Source organism: Delphinapterus leucas, chromosome 4, assembly GCF_059928025.1.
Source record: "Delphinapterus leucas isolate spDelLeu-1000000601 "Yukka" chromosome 4, BTC_Dleu_Yukka2, whole genome shotgun sequence".
Lineage (NCBI taxonomy): Eukaryota > Metazoa > Chordata > Mammalia > Artiodactyla > Monodontidae > Delphinapterus > Delphinapterus leucas.
Genome location: NC_143132.1, coordinates 115,819,539 through 115,843,517, shown reverse-complemented (window position 1 = coordinate 115,843,517; position 23,979 = coordinate 115,819,539). Strand labels below are relative to the sequence as shown.

Sequence of the window (23,979 nt, the reverse complement as noted above, 5' to 3'; positions counted from 1 at the left end):
GTGTAATAGTCTATTAAGATGGTAATATTACTCCTGTTGCACAAAAGTGTTTAACAGTGATTATTGATGTGCGGTCTTCGTAACATCTGAGCAGAAAGACATTGGAACACTGGCACCATCCTTTAGCTTAACGCTGGCTGGATTGTTGTTGTTTTTCTCATTCTGCCTTGTATTATAGTTATTTATGCCTCTTTATCACCTCCTCAACTAGAGTTTTCTGAAGTCAGGAATTGTATTTTATAAAATCTTTAGATTCAATGTAGAGCCTAATTCATGGCATACATGGGCAAATCTACTTAAGAACCACCTGAATTTCATTTTACAGTCATTATACAAAAATATCCCTTTGCTCTCATAGCTGGTGTGCCATATTTTAAAGAAATAATTTTAAATGGCAATAATCAGAGGAGGCACATTACCCAAAACTAAATACCTGCCCAAGGGATCTCTTAGTCCCCAAAAAGGCTCCTCATAAACTATGAATTTAAAAAAATTTAATTCATAGTTTACAAAGAGTCTGAAATTTTAGCAACCTGCATTTCGATATTCTGTCAACTGCTCCAGAATTGTTGGCATAGCTTACCTAGTATCAGGAACACGGAGCTAAACACATTTCAATATAATTTTAATCCATTGCAGTTTCCAAAGAGATACATTAGAATGGGTTTTGTACTGTCAATTGCCTCCATTAAAAATTTATGCAAATTAAAAAACAGATTGCAGACCTGGATATATTCCTATATTTCAAGAAGTGGAAATACTTTCAATGAACTCTCTCACCTAGTGAGCTAATTTTAATTTGTTGATCATATTTCAAACAGAAAGTTAAGATTCATCTAGGAACAGTGATAATGCTTTTATTGTGGTGAGCAGATTAAATCAGATAATGCAGTATCGTTTGTAACAAGTTCTTATGTTTTCTATAGGTGGATAAGCGGAGCAGCTGTAGTCAATGCATTTTATTCTTCAGGCAGAAACCAGATAGGTAAGGTCTACTCCTAAATAATTATTTAATATTTCTCTGTTGTTCCCAAGCGGTAGTGCTTTGCGTGACCAATTTATTATACTCCCCATAAAAGCACAGCGAGGCTGAGTTACGGATTTATTGAATATCCTCCTTGAAAGTAAATGCATCCATGTACCTCTTTTCACTAGCAAAATTTAAATCAGTGTAAATCACACTAAGTAGTTTTGTTTCTTTTACAATATTCTCATTTATAGTTGAATGGTTTGTCTTATTTCTAACTACTTTTATTTTATTTTTAAATACTTTTTTAAAGTCCCTTATATCGCCATAAAGTTATATTAACTTTAGGACTTTCTAAGTGTCAGCATCTTAGGTGGTTTAAAATTCCAAGAACCAAATTTTCAGAAATCCAATTTTTCTGTCGATTTTGTACACTGGCACTGGTAGAGATGGTCTTGTTCTGTATCATCTTTTTTTCTAGAAGATTCCAAGAGGCTCAGAAAGTTGAAAAGTCAATTATGCTAGGTTGAACCATATGAAATTTTATTTATTAACCACTTCTGATCAAAAAAATTTTATATGTTCCCTAGTAGTAGTATCACAGAAATATGCATAGAAATTAATACATGAGTGAATAATATAATGAATAATGAAATGGCTTAATATAACAAAGATATATTGTTTTCTCTTCCTGGGAATACTGTGACATCTTGAAACTCTCTCCTAAGTATCTCACAGATAGACCCATTTTTTCCCAAGGGTTTTTAGTATGTAGAAAGGCAACCAACTGATTCAGTACTTCAGTGGGAGTATTCTAAACAAACAGTACAGCCAGCTTCTCCAGGTGTACTCAGTCCAGCCCTTCATTTCTCAGTGTAGTCAAGAATCAAGAGGGAAGATAAGATTTGATGACACTTTCCCCCGTTGCTTTTATTTTATTTTTATTTTATTTATTTATTTTTTTGGCCACGCCACGCAGCTTGTGGAATCTAAGTTCCCCGACAAGGGATTGAATCCAGGCCCTTGGCAGTGAAAGTTGTTGAGTCCTGACCACTGGACCACCAGGGAATTCCCCCCCACCCCCATTGCTTTTAAACCTAGGAAGTGTTAAATTAAGAAATCATCCACATTTTCTTCTAGTATTTTTATAGATTTTTATTTTTGGAGCAAATCTTTTGTCTATCTGGAGCTTATTTTGGTACATGAGGTGAAAATGAATTATGATCAGAAAAGTTTGTCTTTATATAACAAATAGGTAATAATTAAGGCATGTGTACTAGGTTAAAGTCAGTTAGTTCGAAGTCTAGGGTAATACATCTCCCAGCTAGTGAAATGATTACCTAAACCTAGATCAGAGCCTGTTTAATGATCAACTCAGAACCCATGCAGTCTATCTTTGTTATGTATTTCTAGACACCATTCAGACCTTTTCTTAGAAGCTCCATTATCTTGGGAGAGTCTTCACTTTGAAGACCTCTTGAGGTCTGTCAGTGTAAGATCTAGTTCATTGTAGACTTGGACAGAACAGGATAATTGACTTTTAATGGAATCCCAGGGCAAATTGAGGTGGCCTTGACTTGAATTCTGCATCAGGGCAGACTAAGGGATATTGCTTTATTTTAATCCAGCTCAGGATCCTATCAGACCTGACACTGATTCATCCCCATAAGAAGAGCCATACAGACCTGTGGGACCATTCTGGCATGTTCATCCTTTCATTTCTTCTCTAGAGCAGGTCCACCCAGTTTAGGTCAAGATGGGCCCAGTTTGGCTTTGAATTACCCCATAGCCCTGAGGCTGGCTCAAAATTGGTCTGCCTCAGAGATTCCCTGATCTGAGAAGACCTGGGAATGTTCTCATATTGAATTTAATACACTGAAACCAAACAAGCGTACAGCAAAAGGAAAAAGAAGGTAAAAGTGTGCTAACATTTCACAAAGTAGACAAATATCCTCTGAATAGTCAAGAAATGGCTGTGATAAACATTCTTAATATACAAGAAAGACCTTTTAAAGATACTCAAGATAAATTCATATGATGGAAATAAGAAATCCGAAAAATTGCTAACCTCTTTTCATATGCTTTTCATATGCTTATCTGCTAATAAAAGGAGTTCAGAGAAAGGGAAAGTGTCATGCAAGAGGAGAAATATTTGACATGTGTACGTTTTCTCCTTAACAATTCATTTAAATCTCCAGAGTGGGGATTGTCTTAACTAAAAACAATTGAAGATCCAGATCTGTATCTTTCTTCTTGATAAAAGTGTATTTGTGCGTCTATCTATACCTAGAGATATAACTTTTGCAGCACTGTCTTAATGAACTTGATATGATGTGCATTACAGAATTAGAATTGGTATAGAATAACATGTCTCATAAATGATCCTCCCACCTTTACCCTCCCACAAATACCCTAAGCTAGATCACATACAGTTTCTAATGGGATTGGTCTTTTTATGTTATGGTGAAAAATAACTTGTTTTATTATTGTATAGGGAGTTATTCATATTAGTAATTTCTACTGTTTAATTCAATTCCCACCACTTTTGTCATAACTCATAGTTACTCCATGGAGCTTTAGGAATCTTTCATGCCGTTAGGAAAGCTGTGCTTGAAAGTTTTGTCAAATGTTCCTCTGTAAGTTTCAGACACCACTCAATCATCCTATTAAACTTTGAAGTCGTTTCCAAGGAAATGATCAAGTCATTTGGGAAGTCTTACTACTGCTGCATTCTCCTTTTTCATTAACAAGAAATTTTTTTTAAATTTTAGGAAATTTATGGATTATTTAGTGTATTCAGTCTGGGTGATCTATGACTACCTTGACATAATTAAATTTTCTAAACTTGTCTTAGTCATTCTTAGGAGTCTTATTTTCAGACTTGAGAATTAAGAGTAAGTGTTTCTGAACATATTGCTATTTCATTTAATATAAAAAGCAATGTTTAATTTTTTCCACCAAAATTGAGTTTATCTGAATGCACTCTTGAGCTTTATATCAAAGATTCTAAAGTTGAATTGCTTGCAGCCTTAAAAAAATAAACCAGGGCAGTGAGGGGCTGGGGGGTGGGTAGAAACAGCCTTTTGTTTCATGGACCAATGACTTATTTAATTAACTAACTTGTTGACAATCATGAACATAAAAAATGCACAACTAAGCAGTTGGTTATTATCAAGAGTTGTGATGCCTACTAGTAACAGTGATAAGGCTAATGGGGAAAATCCTCATCATAGGCATTTAGCTGACAGAGTAAAAGGAGAAATCATAATTTGCAAAGTTGAATCTGAAGACTAGTATTTAATATGAGCCATAAAAATCTTATCACTTGCCTGAAGAATGGCATATCAGGGTATAATTAAAGCAGCAGGATCTTTACAGTTAATGTTTAGTCTTGATAGCACATTTCATAAGAGCATTTTATATAATGGATGGATTTTAATCAAAGTACATAGTGTGGGAGATAGTGTTCACTTTAAGTTAATAAAGTACTGCACATAATTTTTATACTTCAAGCTAAAAATAATTTCTTGGCACTGTTGATAGCTCAGGCAGCTACACGTGAGGTATAACGTTCATCAAAATTCTCCAAGGACAAAAGTATTTTTTTTTTGTAATTTTGAATGTTATGGCAACTTTCAAGATTTTTTTTAAAGATCTGGAGAGCACTTAAATTGCCCAGTGTATTTTAAAGTCTCCTCTGTAAATATCTAATATTTATCCCTGAAACCCTTGCAAGGTTATGTCATACTCACCCCACCTGAATGACAAAGAAACAACATTTGCTACTCTGTATTAACTAGGTCTTAAATTTCTTAAGGTCAGGGCCTTTCTCTTGTATTCTTGATATCCCATGTAGCAATGGCCCGGGGCTTTGCATGCATAGTAGGTGTTGAAACTAATGATTTTTTTTTTCGATTACAGAACATAATGCTTCAGTGGATACTAGAATTGTAGAACATGAAAGATACAATTACAAAACCATGGACGTTATGAGGGAAGGGGAGAGTATGGGGGAGGCGGAGAAATAGAAGACCATAGAGAAAAAGGCCAGTAAGAAGAGGCTGTATCTAGTTAGATTATCTAGATTATCTATCATGGCAATGAAAAGCCATCAAAGGTGTTCTAGCAGAGGAGAAATAATGACTACAGTGGCACTTTTATTGGCAGACAAGATAGGTTGGATTTAGGATAGATTGTAGTAGGGTGAGACTGGAAGTAAGAAGACCGATTAGGAAATTAAGTTGTTGAGGCAAGGAATGAGAGTGTGAACTAGGAAGGTGGCAGTAGGACTGATAGGAGGAGATAAACAGAAGAGATGCTACTGGAAAGAAGGTACATGGCCTGATCTTTTCCTAAATAGATCATATGAGACTTCGTAAAAGAAAGGAGACACCGAAGATAGACAGAAAAATGTTCAGTTTGGGTGACTGAGGCCCTTCACATGCTATTAGCAGAAATAATAAAGTCAGAGTGATGGCTTCGAAGGGAAAATGATGAGTTTGATGTCTGACACATGAAATTTAAATAGTGTGAGACACCTAAGTGTAGAAAGTTAGCAAGGTAAGACAGATGTCAGGGTAGACATAAAAATTACAGTTTATTTATTTGCAAAGTCTTTAGGACACCGTAGGAAGTTCATTCATTCATTCATCATCATTGATTATTCATTTATTCAACATATTTCCTGAACACCTGTTATGTTCCAGGCACCATCCAGTTTTAGGTGCTGGAGTTAATGAGCTGAGAATTCAAATGGACTCAAAAACAAACAAACACATATATGTACAAACAAATCTGTGCTCTCAATGAGCTAATATTTGAGGTGCCATGGGGACAGACAAGAAAAAGAAGGACCAAACAACCATAAATAGTCATACCTGCCTTGATGAAAATAAATAAGGGTGGTGTAATTGGGGGATACTTGCGATTGAGTGGCTCTGTTTATTTACTAAGCTATTGTAGATGGATAAAATGTTAGACACATTAAAAGTAATACTTCCATTATTAAGTAACTATTTCTCCCAAATATTTGCAGTTGGGGAAAAGACCTTCTGCATGAAGATGATAATTTTCCTTCGCTCTAAACTCCTTACAGTGGGGAAACAATCTTAATAGATGTTACAAAGTCAATTATGATTATAAATCACAGATGTGGTGCCACTCTGGGATGAACTCTTTACTGTCATCAACAATAAAAGACCTGCATTTGTTTCGATCCCAGAAGATTTTTGTACACAATTAAGTGAAACTGACATACTGGAAAACAGCTTAGCAGGCAAGAAACCAACCCCAGGCCTGTCATCACAGAATAAAACCACAAGTAGTCTTAACTGTCTTCTTTCTTCATAGTCTTCCCAGCTGGCATTCTGCAGCCCCCGTTCTTCAGTGCCCAGCAGTCTAACTCATTGAACTATGGGGGCATCGGCATGGTCATAGGACACGAAATCACCCATGGCTTCGATGACAATGGTAAAGTGCAATTGATGCTTTTCTTTGGCTGAGATATACCCTAGTAAACCTCATTAAGAGTTATTATAATTTATCAATACAAAAACACATTTATTCATCAGCATATCATTGGTCTAATAATCACCACACTTTTAGTGTTCCTTTTAAATTGTTGCTTAAGAAGATCAGAATTTTCTAATAGTGAGGTTAGCAATGTGTGCTTTTTACTCTGACAGAATAAAACAAATATTCACATTGAGAAAACATTGTGATATTTGTCAACACCAATGATAATGTTTGGTCTTATTTCATGATTGTTTATGTCTTATCTCTCTAGACTTTTAGAGGGCAGAGTCCACATCTTAAAAATCAGATGTAAACTCAGAAAGTAAGGTGCCCACAGGACTTTTAACTGCTTGTGGTCAGAGACATATTTTTTGCTGCATCTTGCACCTACTACCTAGTTCAGGGCCTTGAAAACAGTAGGCAATTAAATGTTTACATGCTGCCCAAAATGCAAAATAGTTTTAGAAATGAAATTTGAGAGGAATGGAAGTAAGGATGTAAAACATGTAAAGAGGTAATAGTTGAAGTTATAACAAAGATCGATTCACAAGTGGAAAGAAAATAACAAGAGAACAGTGGAGGGAAAATAATGAAGCCTTAATCCAACTTTAGAGAGACAGAGGAAGAAAAGGAGACAGGAAGGACTTAACTAAGCTTCTGTTAACTCAAACTATACAACAAACTTCACAGGTAGGTATTAATACTATTTCCATTTTTCAAACAGAAAAATATAGATGCACATAAGACTTGCTCAAAATTACAAAACTGGAAATTGGTGGAACCAGGATGTGGGTTCAGGTAGCTTGTCTTTATAGCCCTTTTCTTATTCACTACATCGTAGATAACTGTTTAAAAGATAATAAAATCAAGTATCAAACATATGACGTATATAAATGCTGCTAAAGCTCAAAAGGGGAAAGATCAATGTAGTTAAGATTAGCAACGGGGAAGGGCTGGGCGGAAGGGATAGTTAGGGAGTTTGGGATTGACATGTACACACTGCTATATTTAAAATGGGTAACCAACAAGGACCTACTGTATAGCACAGGGAATTCTGCTCAATATCATGTAACAACCTAAATAGGAAACGAATTTGAAAAAGAATAGATACATGTATAACTGGATCACTTTGCTGTACACCTGAAACTATCACAACATTGTTAATCAACTATACTCCAATATAAAATAAAAAGTAAAAAAAAAAAAATTAGCAAAAAAGCTCCAGGAGAAAAGGTGACTTTTTCTTTGTACTTGAAGCATAGCAAAACTATGAGTCTGCAATGTCTAATGAAGGGTTTGAGATATGAAATGAATGCCAGAGTGAAATATTGACATCTTTACAATCTCAAAACATCAAATTAAACAGATTTGGTTCAGGTGAAAACCATCCAACACAAGCAAGTCATGATTTCAGGAGTGTTTGTCTGATGGCCTTGGCTGAGACATCAACAGCCAAGTGGGTGACATACCTGGATTAATACTAAGGCATATCAGCAAAGAGAGGCCCAGCAGCCGGGGTTTCATCAATTCTGGTTGAGAAAGCAGAACAGTTTATCTCATCATCCGTCCAGTTTAATGTTCTCTCACATACTGGTATTTCAGTCCTTGCACTTTGAATTAAAGATATCTTATTGCAATTGTAATAAGTTCCCATTTTAGTTAAATAAATATATATTCCAGGCAGAAACTTTAACAAGGATGGAGACCTCGTTGACTGGTGGACTCAACAGTCTGCAAATAATTTTAAAGACCAATCCCAGTGCATGGTGTACCAGTATGGAAACTTCTCCTGGGACCTAGCAGGTGGACAGCATGTATGTCAGCAGCATTCTCTTGAAAAGTTATATTCAATCTTAAGCGAATTATTGATGCTTTCTTTTTTCTTTTTTTTTTTTTTGCGGTACACGGGCCTACTCACTGTTGCGGCCTCTCCCGTTGCAGAGCACAAGCTCTGGACGTGCAGGCCCAGCGTCCATGGCTCACGGGCTTAGTTGCTCCGCGGCATGTGGGATCTTCCCGGACCGGGGCACGAACCCGTGTCCCCTGCATCGGCAGGCAGACTCTCAACCACTGCGCCACCAGGGAAGCCCTATTGATGCTTTCTTAACAATCCAAACATAGTTAAGGGTCTTTAAGTGTCTTTTTTTTTTAACAGCTCAATGGAATTAACACACTAGGAGAAAACATTGCTGATAATGGTGGTATTGGCCAAGCATACAGAGTGAGTAATATTTTCTCCCCCTTTTAGTGATTGGAGTGTATATTGATCATATTTAATCACTCATTTAAAGCCTTTTGCAAAAGACATATAATGTAAGCAATAAATGGATGGCAAGAAAATGGAAAATTCACAAAGAGAAAGGGGATTGTAAATATGCTAACCAGAAGGGGCAATACAGTTGATATGATTGAGCTGAATACCAGTCTCTAAGCTTTGAAGAAGCCAAGGAGAAAAGGAAACACAGAATATTTTAATGATAGAATTGAGATAAGCAAGTTCCACAGAGGAGGCGATATTTTTCTAAGAAATAACCTCTGAAATAGTTATTTTAGAAAAGATAGTATATAGAAAGGTTTATTTCAGAGTCATTGATTGATGTACTGAGCATGACCCTCAGTTTCATGTCAGATGAAGCAGTATTTGGGAACAATAATCAACATAAACCACAGGCATAATATTAAACTACAGTCCATTACAATGATAGTGAGGGACTGAAGTGATATGGCCCCAGCATGTGGCCTTGTAATGGTGTAAACCACTAGACTCAGAGGAGTGTATTGTTGGAGCATCCCTTAGCATCTCATTTGGACTTCCCTTCATTCTTAACATTCGACAATACTTTCTGAGGGCTTTACTATGTGTTTGGCACTTGGTACTGGAGATCCAGCTTTGCACCCTCCATAAAATATGCCATTATTTGATGATTTGAACAAGGATTAAAGATGGTCTAGTGGATACTATGTGCACAAGAAAAAGTAGGGGTTTTCACAAAACAGTGGAGGAATAATGGTCTTGGAAGCAGCAAGGAGTGAGCATGATTTTGAGTTGTTTTCCCAATGCTGAGGTAGTCCACATGTGGGAGAAAAAACAGAGTCCACTTGAGAGGATACAGGGTACAAGGTGTCCACAGGATAGAATCAGGCTACTGACATAAAGATGGATGGAATATTCATTGGAGTGGGGGAGGATATAGGGTTATTTGTTCTCCATCGAGATGTTTGGGTTGGAGGGGAGGAGGGAATTATCAGAGCAATGCAGGAGAGTTGACTGGTGGGGCCTGTGACTTGGCAGTGACCCTGGATGATCAAAGTGTGAGGCTTGGGAAATTACTCTGGCTGCAAAGTTTCCAAAAGAATGAGTTCCAGCCAAGTCCTGGGAGATGGTAGATTACTGCTTCTTTGAATACTTGGAAATTTTTTTACTGGATGCCAGACATTGTGCATTTTACCTTTTTGGGTGGTGGATATTTTTGTTTTCCTCTAAATATTCTTGAGCTTTATTCTAGGATGCCATTAAATTCCTCAGAAATGGCTTGGTCCTTTTAGATCTTGCTTTTACAATTTGTTAGGCATGTCTGGGGTAGTGCTCAGTCTAGGGATAATTATTCTTCACTGCTGAGGCAAGAACCTACAGTGTGAATCTTTCGTTCTTGTCTTGTGTGATACCAGACGTTTTTATCTCTAATCCTTTTCTGTAGTTTCTTCCCTAGCCTTGGGTAGTTTGCTCACATGCATACTCAGGTACTCAGCTGAATACCCGAGGGGCCATTGATCTCTGAGAGTCTCTTTCTCTGCAGCTTTCTCCTCTTCATTACCCTTTCCTTGGTGTCCCTGAATTCTCAGCACCTTCTCCTCACCCTCTCAAGGAGTCTGCCAGGCTCCCACTGGGGTTTCCTGCTCTATTTTGTAGCCTGGAAATGCTCAAGTCAAAAAGCTGGGGCAATCGTAAGGCTCCTCCTATTTGTTTACCATCTCCCAGAGATGACTTTCCTTTTTGCCTGATGTCTAGTGTCATGCAAACCATTGTTTAATATATTTTGTCTATCATTTGGTCGTTTCAGTGGGAGGGTAAATTCAGTCCCTGTCACTCCATCTTGCCTGGAAGTGGAAGGCATTGGGCCTTTTAAACTCTATGGTGATTCTAATACGCAACCAGATTGAGAATCACTGCTGTAAAAATTCAGCCTAAGTCTGGGTTAAGGGTACTTGCATGGAGATCCTCATGTAGAACAAGTACAGATTTATAATAATGAAGCAAATTACAATTGTACAAATATGTTATTATATATGAAATCTTGACTTGTAATGCTCCCTGCTAGATTATGAGCTCCCTAAGAGGAGTAGGCTCAAGTCTTTCCCATATCCCCAGCATCTTTGCACATTACAGACTCAATAAATCTATGTTGATGGCAAGTAAGAAGAAAAGAAATATATCTTCTGTGTATCTAACATCACCTTTCTTTGTATTAAACTGAAACTAACACATCTCAGAAAGTTTGTTGTCAATCCTTTTCTTAAGTGTATTTAGTAGAGGAAAACTACATTTTTCAATAGTGTCTATAGATCCTTAAGAATTAAGAAAATTTCCTGATGTTCAAGTAATCTAAATTCCTTTTTCTTAATGTGACTGAGGTTCAATCTATTTTGCCCTGTCTTCAGGGGGCCATAATAATTGCACATCCTTATTCTTAGAATCATAGGGTGCTAGGCCTCTAAGGGCTGTTAAGAGACTCCCTTGACTTTTGTCAGGAATCACTCGTATGAAGTCTGGTGTGAGTCTCTTTTGCTGAGAGTAGTAACCAGGCCAAGTACAGCAATTACAGACTCCATTGGCAATCTTTTCTTCCAACTGGCTAGACTCACCCATCTATATAACAACATTTAGATAAGTTTTTCATCACTATTTAAGTCATCCATTCATTCAGCTAACATTTGCTGATCATCTGACATATGCTAGGCTTTTATCATCTGTTAGTCATTAACCTTGTTCTTTTCAGAGCATTTGTAAGTAAATACTAGTTTTCTTTCTAATCCATTAAATACTTGTAGGTTGCCATAACTAAATATGTTATTATGGTGATTCTGATACAAAAGTTTAATTACTTGGTTACATGATCTTTGCATAGATTTATATATAAATTTGGAAATTATAAACATCATGTTTCTCTTTCATTAACTGCCTAGGCCTATCAAAATTATGTTAAAAAGCACGGTGAAGAAAAATTACTTCCTGGACTTGACCTAAATCACAAACAACTGTTCTTCTTGAATTTTGCCCAGGTATTGTATCTTTCTTGATTGATAGATATGAAAATCATCTTGAGTTATAATTTCATAGTAAGTTAGATATTGCATACTGAGTTTTCTCGTTTTAATCAATCGTGGCAGAGCATTTGATTGACTAACTTTCATTGTGTGTAACAGACCGTCAGACCGTATTAATGATAATTATGTTCCTGGCTGCCTATTATTGAACATTATTTGAAGAGTAATTGGTTGAGGAATGCAGAATTCCAATTTAATTTTTGCGATGGGAAGTTTGCTTTTCCTCCAGATTGCCCAAACAAATAATCCTTTATGGAACCTAAGTATGCTGCTTTCTTTTTTCTATTTCTGTCCCTAGGTGTGGTGTGGGACCTATAGGCCAGAGTATGCAGTCAACTCCATTAAAACAGATGTGCACAGTCCAGGCAATTTTAGGTGCGTGGTTATGAATATCTGTTGAGGTGCTCCAATATTGGCTCCATTATTTCAAATTTGGAGGGTTTTTTCTAACTCGATGATTCTGTAAAATTTGGAAATCCAGTACTTTTCTTTTTCCTTCTTTTTTTTTTTTCTTTTTTCTTTTTGAGGGTCTCAGAAAGGAGTAACAGAACACTTCAAGATAAATGTCATGTTTACACAAGCATAGCCGTGACTGCTGTTATCCTCAGAATATATGTGACCTAGGTCCAGTGCTTGATGAATTCCAACAAAGATGTCACCTCAGAAGAGTGGCTCTATTTAAAGCTAGAGAGACATTTCTAAGAGGTTGCAAAAGGCTTAGGCCTAGAACCAATGAGTAGCTGTTCCAAAGAAAGATTTCCATTCAACACAGAGAGAAACTTTCCAGTAATTAGAGGTCCCGACCTCTAATAACTTTGGAGCAAAGTTATCCCCAAAGCTCCAGGAGAGAGTACCATGAAGGAGAGGTCAGAGAACAATCTGCTAGGGATGCTGGAGAAAAATTCTGTGCAGAGTGGAAAGTTGAGTTATAAGATATCTAAAATCCATCCCAAATCAGAAAACCTAAGAGAATACTGGATTGAAAGAGAATCAAGCAACCAGCATTTGAATGTCAAATTCTAGACCCCCAGGTATCTATTTTAGGACTGAATTCCTAATTCCTACCTCTTCCGCAGGCACTAAAATCTTCATCACTGATTCATTGATCAACAGCAGCACCTCTCAGGCATGAGTGTGTGAAAAACCAGTTAAAAATTTTGTAGGTTTGTTGGAAAACAGAGTTTGAGAACAAAAGAAAACTAATGGGCCAATTTTAAAAGATCTTCCTAAAATAGATATGAACATACTGCCCAGATTATTCACTCCTGGGGAAAAAACTCATGCAGTTGTGAAACAATAAAATAGCACATTTAAAATTAAAGAATTTTCTCAGCTTGTTCTACTATCATCATTATCATCATTTGGTGTTTGCCTTAGCAGTTTTTTCAAAATTCATTCACTCAACAATTGATTATTGTACGCCTATTATATGTATAGTGCAAGCTAAATTTAGTCTTGCTAGGATATACAAATTAGCTTCTTTTTTGGTAATGAGCAACGAAAGTCCCTGGATCAATTGTCATTATGGTTTTGTAACTTTTAGTTTTAATTTTTCTTTTCTTTTCTTTTTAAAATTTTTCTTCCAGTTTTATTGAGATAATTAACATACAGCACTGTATAAGTTTAAGAGGTACAGCATAAGGGTTTGACTTGCATACATCATGAAGTGATTACCATAGTAACTTTATTGAACATCCATCATCTCATATAGATACAAAATTAGACGAAAAAAACATTTTTTCTTTGTAATGAGAACTCATAGGTTTTACTCTCTTAACTGTCACATATAACATACAGCAGTGTTAATTATATGTATCATGTATATTACATCCCTGGTACTTATTTATCTTATAACTGGAAGTTTGTACCTTAAGTTTGTACCTTTTGACTACTTTTATCCAATTCCCCTCCTCCCCACCTCCCACCTCTGGTAACCACAAATCTGATAGCGTTTTCTCTGAGTGTATTTGTTTGTTTTTGAGTATAATTGACTTACAACACCATGTTAATTCCTGGTGTACAACAATGATTCAATAGCTTTAATTTTTTAAAGTTGTCTTTTTCCTTACTAAAGTTTCAGAGGTTAAGATCTAACAACCTGAGGATAACAGAGTATTTATAAGCTCACACAAATGACCATAACAATCTAATTTGTCAAAGCTCTGCCCTACATATCCTCATGAACCAAAACATATATCCATAAAAAGCCTAGGTGAATTTAAATAATATAGTACCTTCTACATCTGGCATCCTCAGAGAACAAGAGGTGGCACATTAATTTTTGACAGCTAACATTTGTCTCTTGAGTATTAACATTTTTATCTTAACCCGTGGATTAAAATTTCTCTGTTTAAAATAACTTTTCTAACTTCCTGCCTTATTAACACAGTATCCTGAAGAAAACCTAAGTTTTCTTTTTTTGATGACACAGACTCCTGTTATGGCTATTACTTATAGTTTCACTGTTTATTAGGTTAGTGAAAGCCTCAGAAGCTATAACATGTGGAGTTATTTATTCCTACCCTACAGAGCCATTAATGGTGATTTTCTTGACTTTTCAGTTTATTTTTTTATTAGAGTTTTTCTATTTGTTTGTCTCTTCCCTAGTTCTCTTTCTTGTTAAGGTATTGCCTGCATTCAACTGTGCCATTCCTCCATTCCAATTAGCTCAGAAAACATATCATTATACTTTATGGTAAAAAATGAATGCAAGCTTTGAAGTAAGAAACCCTTGAGTTCCATCAATGGCTCTGCCGTTTATGAGCTATTCCTTAACCTCTGGGTCTCAACTTCTTGATATATAAAGTGAGGATTAAATTATCATGAGAGCTGCTAGGAGGATTAATGTTAATATATATGAAGTGCCTATTACATATATGTGTTTGAAAATTAGTACTTGAATTACTTTTACATGAGAGAGATACGAACAGGATAAGAGTTCCTATGAATAAAGTATATGGATTTTGCAACATTCCATGTTAGCTGACAGTTAAGGGCTTTTTTTTTTTTCCCCTCATTTCTTATGTCTGCATAGCTCAAAATGTCAGTAACTGATCACTGGTTAAGTGATCATGTAGGTAAATATGTAATTGTTTTCTACCCCCAATTTTAAATTGAAAAAAGTGTTTTATTAGAAACATGTAGGATTATTTGTAACTTTTATTTTCTTTGCTCTGGTCCAAAAGATGCCTCTTTGACCATTTTTCATTCATAATAAGAGAAGTATGTGTTGATTTTTTAAAAGGGTAAATGGAATGCCAACCTTTTGTCAAGGAAATTATTATTTTCTCTGGATGTAAAGGGATTTCCTTGGCAAAAGGTTGAGGTCACACTTAGTTTTGGAAACAGGCTGCTTCCTGGCTGTACAAAGTAAAACACAGTTTTTTAAAGAACCTTAAAAACTAATAGACATTGAGTTGCTATTGAAAACTTGTGCATGGTGGTTTCTGTAGAAACATTTCTGAAACAAAGGGCGATTTTGTAACCTTATGCTTAAATAACCACAGTATCAAAAGCAAAAGGCAAAGTATAACTGTAAAGAATCTATAAAACCATATAAAGCTGAATCTACAAAACCATGTTAGGTCTAAGCTATAATTATTTTATTCTTCCTAACTAAAGTTTTTTGTACTTTAAAATAAACTTCTAAAACTTTAGTATTTAAAGCAAAGCCGTTTCCTTATGATATTCTAGACATTTAAATGACTTCATTTTGGAAATCCAGCTTCTGTTAGCTGTCTACAGTCACTTCAGGGAACGGTTGTTATGATAATATTTACTATATGATCTATAAATGTGTTTCTAAAGTTATTCAGATATAATATTTCTTTTTTTTAACATCTTTATTGGAGTATAATTGCTTTACAGTGGTGTGTTAGTTTCTGCTTTATAACAAGTGAATCAGCTGTACATATACATATATCCCCATTCTCCTCCCTCTTGCGTCTCCCTCCCACCCTCCCTATCCCACCCCTCTAGGTGGTCACAAAGCACCGAGCTGATCTCCCTGTGCTATGCGGCTGCTTCCCACTAGCTAGCTATTTTACATTTGGTAGTGTATATATGTCCATGCCACTCTCTCACTTCATCCCATCTTACCCTTACCCTTCCCCCTCCCCACGTCCTCAAGTCCATTCTCTACATCTGCGTCTTTATTCCTTTACGGCCCCAGGTTCCTCATAACCATTTTTTTTTTATTCCATATATATGTGTTAGCATACAGTATTTGTTTTTCTCTTTCTGACTTACTTCACTCTGTAGGACAGACTCTAGGTCCATCCACCTCACTACAAATAACTCAATTTCATTTCTTTTTATGGCTGAGTAATATTCCATTGTATATATGTGGCACATCTTCTTTATCCATTCATCTGTTGATGGACACTTAGGTTGCTTCCATGTTCTGGCTATTGTAAATAGAGCTGCAATGAACATTGTGGAACATGACTCTTTTTTTTTTTTTTAATATGTGGTCTTAATTAATTAATTAGTTAATTATTTTTGGCTGTGTTGGGTCTTCGTTTCTGTGCGAGGGCTTTCTCTAGTTGCAGCAAGTGGGGGCCACTCTTCGTTGCAGTGTGCGGGCCTCTCACTATCGTGGCCTCTCTTGTTGCAGAGCACAGGCTCCAGAGGCACAGGCTCAGTAGTTGTGGCTCACGGGCCTAGTTGCTCCGCGGCATGTGGGATCTTCCCAGACCAGGGCTCGAACCCGTGTCCCCTGCATTGGCAGGCAGATTCTCAACCACTGCGTCACCAGGGCAGCCCACATGACTCTTTTTGAATTATGGTTTTCTCAGGGCATATGACCAGTAGTGGGATGGCTGGGTGGTATGGTAGTTCTATTTGTAGTTTTCTAAGGAACCTCCATACTGTTCTCCATAGTGGCTGTATCAATGTACATTCCCACCAACAGTGCAAGAGGGTTCCCTTTTCTCCACACCCTCTCCAGCATTTATTGTTTGTAGATTTTTTGATGATGGCCATTCTGACTGGGGTGAGGTGATACCTCATTGTAGTTTTGATTTGCATTTCTCTAATGATTAGTGATGTTGAGCATTCTTTCATGGGTTTGTTGGCGACCTGTATATCTTCTTTGGAGAAATGTCTGTTTAGGTCTTCTGCCCATTTTTGGATTTGGTTGTCTGTTTTTTTGATATTGAGCTGCATGAGCTGCTTGTAAATTTTAGAGATTAGTTCTCTGTCAGTTGCTTCATTTGCAAATATTTTCTCCCATTCTGTAGGTTGTCTTTTCATTTTGTTTATGGTTTCCTTTGCTGTGCAAAAGCTTTTAAGTTTCATTAGGTCCCATTTGTTTATTTTTGTTTTTATTTCTGTTTCTCTAGGAGGTGAGTCAAAAAGGATCTTGCTGTGATTTATGTCATAGAGTGTTCTGCCTATGTTTTCCTCTAAGAGTTTGATAGTGTCTGGCCTTACATTTAGGTCTTTAATCCATTTTGAGTTTATTTTTGTGTATGGTGTTAGGGAGTGTTCTAATTTCATTCTTTTACATGTACCTGTCCAGTTTTCCCAGCACCACTTATTGAAGAGACTGTCTTTTCTCCATTGTATATTCTTGCCTCCTTTATCAAGAATAAGGTGACCATAGGTGCGTGGGTTTATCTCTGGGCTTTCTATCCTGTTTCCTTCATCTACCTTTCTGTTTTTGTGCCAGTACCATACTGTCTTGAGTACTGTAGCTTTGTAGTATAGTCTGAAGTCCGGGATCCTGATTCCTCCAGCTCCGTTTTTCTTCCTCAAGATTGCTTTGGCTATCTGGGGTCCTTTGTGTTTCCATACAAGTTGTGAAATTTTTTGTTCTAGTTCTGTGAAAAATGCCATTGGTAGTTTGATAGGGATTGCATTGAATCTGTAGATTGCTTTGGATTGTGTAGTCATTTTCACAATGTTGATTCTTCCGATCCAAGAACATGGCACATCTCTCCATCTGTTTGTATCATCTTTAGTTTCCTTCATCAGGGTCTTACAATTTTCTGCATACAGGTCTTTTGTCTCCTTAGGTAGGCTTATTCCTAGGTATTTTATTCTTTTTGTTGCAGTGGTAAATGGGAGTGTTTCCTTAATTTCTCTTTCAGATTTTTCATCATTAGTGTATAGGAATGCCAGAGATTTCTGTCCATTAATTTTGTATTCTGCTACTTTACCAAATTCATTGATTAGTTCTAGGAGTTTTCTGGTAGCATGTTTAGGATTCTCTATGTATAGTATCTTGTCATCTGCAAGCAGTGACAGCTTAACTTCTTCTTTACCGATTTGTATTGCTTTTATTTCTTTTTCTTCTCTGATTGCTGTGGCTAAAACTTCCAAAAGTATGTTGAATAATAGTGGTGAGAGTGGACAACCTTGTCTTGTTCCTGATCTTAGAGGAAATGGTTTCAGCTTTTCACCATTGAGAATGATGTTGGCTGTGGGTTTGTCATATACGGCCTTTATTATGTTGAGGTAATTTCCCTCTATGCCTACTTTCTGGAGGGTTCTTATCATAAATGGGTGTTGAATTTTGTCGAAAGATTTTTCTGCATCTATTGAGATGGTCATATGGTTTTTCTCCGTCAGTTTGTTAATATGGTGTATCCCTGACTGATTTGCATATATTGAAGAATCCTTGCATTCCTGCGATAAACCCCACTTGATCATGGTGTATAGATATAATATTTCTGTATAAGATATAAGGGTCTGATCATTTTTTTAAATAAATAAATGTATTTATTTATTTATTTTTATTTTTGGCTGCGTTGGGTCTTTGTTGCTATGTGCAGGCTTTCTCTAGTTGTGCAGGCTTTCTCTAGTTGTGGCAAGTGGGGGCTACTCTTCGTTGCAGTGCGCGGGCTGTTCTTCGTTGCGGTGTGCAGGCTTCTCATCATGCTGGCTTCTCTTGTTGCGGAGCACAAGCTGTACACACGCGGTCTTCCATAGTTGTGTCATGAGGGCTCAGTAGCTGTGGCTCATGGGCTCTAGAGTGTAGGCTCAGTAGTTGTGGCGCACAGGCTTAGTTGCTCTGCCGCATGTGGGATCTTCCCAGACTAGGGTTCGAACCCATGTCTCCTGCCTTGGCAGGCAGATTCTTATCCACTGCACCACCAGGGAAGTCACTGGTAATTTTTTAAAGTAAGTCCAAATAGACAAAGTGATATCAATGTCTGCTTCCTAAATAGTATGGTGCTAATTTAGATACCTATATTGCTTGAGATCATCTTCCAGTCAGAATAAAGGACACTTTATAGAACCTACGCCACTAATAATGCTAGAAATGTTTTCCACAGCTTAATATCCAATACTTTAAAAAAAATATTCTTTCTAGTGTTTTATTTAGACATTTTAAAGTAATATGGCTATTTTGTTCCTTATTATTCTATGATTTAGCATGCCTAAGCTAAACCCTCTTTGAAATACTGATGTTTCCTCCATTTACCTTAAATATTAACATTGGTTTCTGACATTTTATAAATGGTGTGGATTTTGGTGGGCCTTGAAGAATTTCTATTAGCACTTATTAATCTTTAGCCCATACCTGGGAATCTATTCAGGCATTTATTTCTTCATGAATTTATAGAGGAACATGTGTAGACCAATATGACCTTACTTTAAAAGAATCCTGAACATCAGTTAATGATAAAAATTGGACAGTTTACTCATGAATGAAGCTGGTTAACCTTGTAGCCTAGTTGTTTATTTAAGAGACGTAGCAAAAGATTGTCAGAGAACTCATTAATTGTAAAATGCTCATTCAGTAATGAAAAAGAAAAAAAACAGTTAAATTCAAGCAGGAGTAGTCAGATATAAAGTTCATTTTTGGTTACATGATGTTCAGCTCCACATATCTTAGGTATTTTCAATACAAGTGATTATTTGCCATGGGAATAAATAGCAGTAGTATGATAAAACAGCAGCAGTATATATTTTATATATTAAAGTAAAAATTTCAAGTAACTTACTCTAGGAAATAATCAATAAAAACTTTTATTATATTCCGTTATTATAAACACAACACAAAAACTACATAGTTTTCATATAGCATGAAATTCATTTAAAAATGAATTATGATCCCACTCTTAGTGAAGGGATTCACTTTAATAATGTATCCACATTTTGAAATAGATTATGTCATCCATCCAAAGATTTGATGTTATAAACAACGAAACACTAATTAGAGTCCTAGGAAAATAAGTGAAGCCTTGGTACATTGTTGACCTAATTATTCATAATCATATTATCTAAATGGAAGTTTTTGGATGGAAAGAGAGGAGCTGGAACGGAGACAGAGGGCTGAGTGTGCGTTAGTTTGGGTGTTGCTGCATGGCCAAATCCCAATGGTGTCTTGTGAAGACTTTCTTGTTTTAAGGTTTGTGTTTTTTTTTTTAATTTCTTTAATATTTTTAAGAGAAATGTAGAATTAAGTCTTGGGTTTGGACATTTTTACTAAAGTACTTATCTCCATACGGTGATATCTAAGACAACAATCCCTTGAAAAAATGTTAATAAAGTAAAAAGAAAAAGAAAAAGCAGCTCTTTCAGCCAACGACCCTCAAATGCTTACCCTGTCCATCAGGGAGCTTGCTCCCCAGCTAGAGGAACAGTCAGACCACCAGAATACTGTCCCTCAGCCAGTGTATAGGGCTTCCTAATGTAGGAAGAGGATCAGATTAAATGAATCAAAGCACCTCTGTAACTCAGAGTCTGTGAGCCTAGAACCTTAAAGTTACTAATATAAATCCCCGATGTCTAAAATCTTTATATTCTTACATATATGATCACTTTGACCATGTATCAAGTGAACTTGTTCGAACTTTCAGGTGTAAGAAACGACATATTATTATTATTATTAATCGAATTAATTCAAACTCTAGGCTCCCACCCGAAGCCAAGAGGTGAGAAATTTAATTTCAGTCATTTTCAGTGTACTCCTTTCTAGGGTTATACTGGAATCCAAAGGCATCTCATGAGCCTAGAAATTAGGGAATAACCTCCTTTCCCAACCTGCGATGGGTGCTGACATCCTTGCAGTCTGATCGCCCTATCTGAAGTCGGGTGGCTCCATTTCCTTCCATTGGTCACGGTCAAGGGAGTTAAGAAATGCCCCTCTGGACGTTCAGCCTCCTCGACAGCCACGTACCATCCTATCAGAAGTCCTCTCGGGGCCCTGCTCACAGTGACAGGCACGTCCTTGTCATTCATATAACCTGCCTTTACTGGGCCCCTCTTCAGTCTTGGGGAGGCCAGTCTTCTCCCTCTCCAGCCAGTGGACGAATAGATGTAAATTCTTCTGCTCTACCCTCCCCAACTTCAACCCCCAGCCCTTCATACCAGAGAGATTCCTTTCCATCTTTAAGACTCCTCTAGGAGTCCTCAAAAACATACAACCAAAAAAGTTTTCCTCCCTGAAGGATAGTGGGGTTTGAGAAATAGCTGATGTGGTGATGGGTGACACAGTAGGAAGGAGAACTTTTAGAAATTCGACGTGGAATGGAGATAGGGAAAGGAAATGCTTTCTTCCTCTCTCTGGTTGGTCCACAGTAGCAAATAAACCAAAAACACTGAGCAGTATTTTTCTTCGTAATGCCCTGTTACTCTCTGCATATAATCACCATGGCCAGGTGACGGGCTCATTCATTATTTCCGGAGTCCTGCAATAAGCAAAGCACTGTGCTGGTCTTTGGCGGTGCAGCCGGGAACAAGGTATACACAGTATTTTGTCCTCATAGAGATTATAGTGTAGAGAGTATGTCGGGAAGTAAAGAAGGAGAGAAAAGTCATTGCACATCGTGATAAGTGCTGTGACAGGCTAGCACAGGTGGGAGAGACTCACGTGGACTGTATTCCAAGAAGACCTCTGAGGAGGTGTGTTGAAGCAGCGGCATGAAGGCTGAGAAGGAGTTAGCCGTGTAGGCACTAGGGAGTAACTTTGCAGGCAGTGTGGTTGGCAGGAACAGCAGGTCCAGAAGAGGGCAAGAGCTTGGCGAGTTTGCATAATGGAAAGTGAATCTGTGTAGTTTGAGCTTCATGAGGAACCGGAGGAGAGACAGACCATGAGGAGGCCTGGAAGGTAGGCTGGAGCCATAATGATGCTGGAGACCGTGGAGAGGAGTTTGAATATCCTTCAAGCCCCTGGAGGGTTTTAAGTAAGAGAATGACTGAACTTGATTTAAATTTTAAAGCTCACTCTGACTGCTGTGTGGAGAAGGGGTCAGAGGGGAGAGAAATGCTAGAATGTATACATGTCCACACATCTACCATGTAGGGAGATCTCAGTAAGCCCAAGGTGGCTGAGATGGGATGGTCCCAGTGGGAAGAGAAGGGAAGGAGCTGGTTCAGGGTTGATGGGAAAACATCACCTCTGCATCACTGTACTGACCTGTCTGTCCCTCAAATGCTGCTTGGTGCCAGTAATGGGCTGGACAGTGTTGTTTTTGCCTGTTGGGGTTAGAGTTAAGAGGAAATTGACATGTTGCCAACCCTTTCAGGCTGAATCCAGTTTCTGATATCTATGGGGTTCTTTTGGGAAAAAAGAAAATAATTGTTATCTTCCCTATTAAATCAAATATCTATTTAAAGTCTATTATATTGAAAGTTATTGTGTGAGGCCTTTCAAGATACAGTAAGAAATCATAATTTTATTCTTTAACCAAATTCTTCTTAAAATAACTGCAATTCCAAATATGAATTATTCACTTTTCTTACAAACACATATAGAGTGTTTATAAATTGACTCCCCATACCAAGCCTAAGATGCAGGTAATATTATTATATGCATTTTACTGAAAAGGAAACTGAGGCACAGAGAAGCTAAATAAATATGACTCATAACCAGGATTCAAACCATGCCATCTGTCTTCAAAATCTGCTTTTAACTCCTGTAGTTTGCTACCTCTCCATTTAAACATTCTGTTAATGAAAAGGAAAGGGCTCATTCTACCAGTTGTTTTTTTGTTTGTTTTCTTTTTAAATTTCCTTTTAAACTGAAAGTTCCAAACCTACACAGCTGGCCTACATAAAAAAAATTCTGTAGAGCTCCTGCATGGTATGGACATGAGTATCAAATGCTGATGGTGACTTTTGTTTGTTTCACAGGATTATTGGGACTTTGCAGAACTCTCCTGAGTTTTCAGAAGCCTTTCATTGCCACAAGAACTCGTACATGAATCCAGAAAAGAAATGCAGGGTTTGGTAATCTTCAGAAGAAGCGGTGCAGTCCTTGGCTAGACTTGCCCACATCACAGAAGTGGGGAACTCTATCTGAAAGAAAAAGGACCAGAGAGGTCACTGATTACGTGGAGGTAGTTCACGGGGATGAGAGCAATAAAAATGAAGCTAGGTTACTCTGGAAAAATGTGGAGGGAGGAGAGGTCTAATGTCTATCAAATCAATCACTTCTCACTGTATAAATAATGCTTAATCTCTAAAGAGAATATTGCCATTCTTTGCTGTTTCTCATATGATCTGCCAGTTTGATGTTTTCTCTTGATGTAGACCGGCATTTCTAATCACAGGGAGAAAGAAGAGGTGGAAGAATTAAGTTGGCACCAAAAGCACAGCAGTGACGTGAGAGTTAAAAACATGTTGCCAATGTACTTATTTTTTCTTTTATTTGCAAAATTTATGCTCCTTCAAAACTCTTCCAAAGAATTCTTATACATATTGGGGCCTTGGGCCTTGAAGTAGTTTTAATCTAATTTTGCCAATCATCAGTTACCCATTCTGAGAGCATTGTATTTTAAGTGCTCTTAGGGCAAAAATGAGTGTCTAAAACCGCTTTTTGTTGTACCTGCTTTGACTGATAATGAGATTCTTGAGGCTCCCTGCAATTTTCTAAGCAATTTCTTGTTCTCTCTCTCTCAAAACTTGGTCTTTTTAAGAGATTTGTAGTAATGTGTAAATAATAATTTTTATATTTAATTATTAACTACACTTATGACTAAGGAATTGTTATTATAGGTAATCATTGAATATTGAAGCTTCAGACCAAGATAAATAGTTATGAACCAAGATCTGTAAAGTGATGTGCAGGTGAAGATTTGAGACTTTTTAAACTTATAAATCATATTGATGAAAAGCTTTAAGCACAAACTTTGGGTTAAAAATTGCCATTGGACAGTGGTCTAAAGATACATAAGAGTTGTGGTTTACAAGCAGGATTTTCAGAATTAAATCTGTCCCTG

At 37.0% G+C, this 23,979-nt stretch overlaps 1 protein-coding gene across 1 annotated transcript in view; it reads left to right on the top strand.

Moving 5' to 3' along the window:
- Positions 1-23,632, top strand: part of MME (membrane metalloendopeptidase) — an 85,278-nt gene extending 61,646 nt beyond the window's left edge. Inside the window, exons 16-22 of the mRNA XM_022582812.2 lie at positions 927-985; positions 6,317-6,436; positions 8,162-8,295; positions 8,637-8,702; positions 11,666-11,761; positions 12,105-12,181; positions 22,892-23,632. Of these exons, the coding sequence (XP_022438520.1) occupies positions 927-985; positions 6,317-6,436; positions 8,162-8,295; positions 8,637-8,702; positions 11,666-11,761; positions 12,105-12,181; positions 22,892-22,991 (652 nt within the window). The 3' untranslated portion in view covers positions 22,992-23,632. The remainder of the gene's footprint in view (positions 1-926; positions 986-6,316; positions 6,437-8,161; positions 8,296-8,636; positions 8,703-11,665; positions 11,762-12,104; positions 12,182-22,891) is intronic.
- Positions 23,633-23,979: the final 347 nt, after the last annotated feature.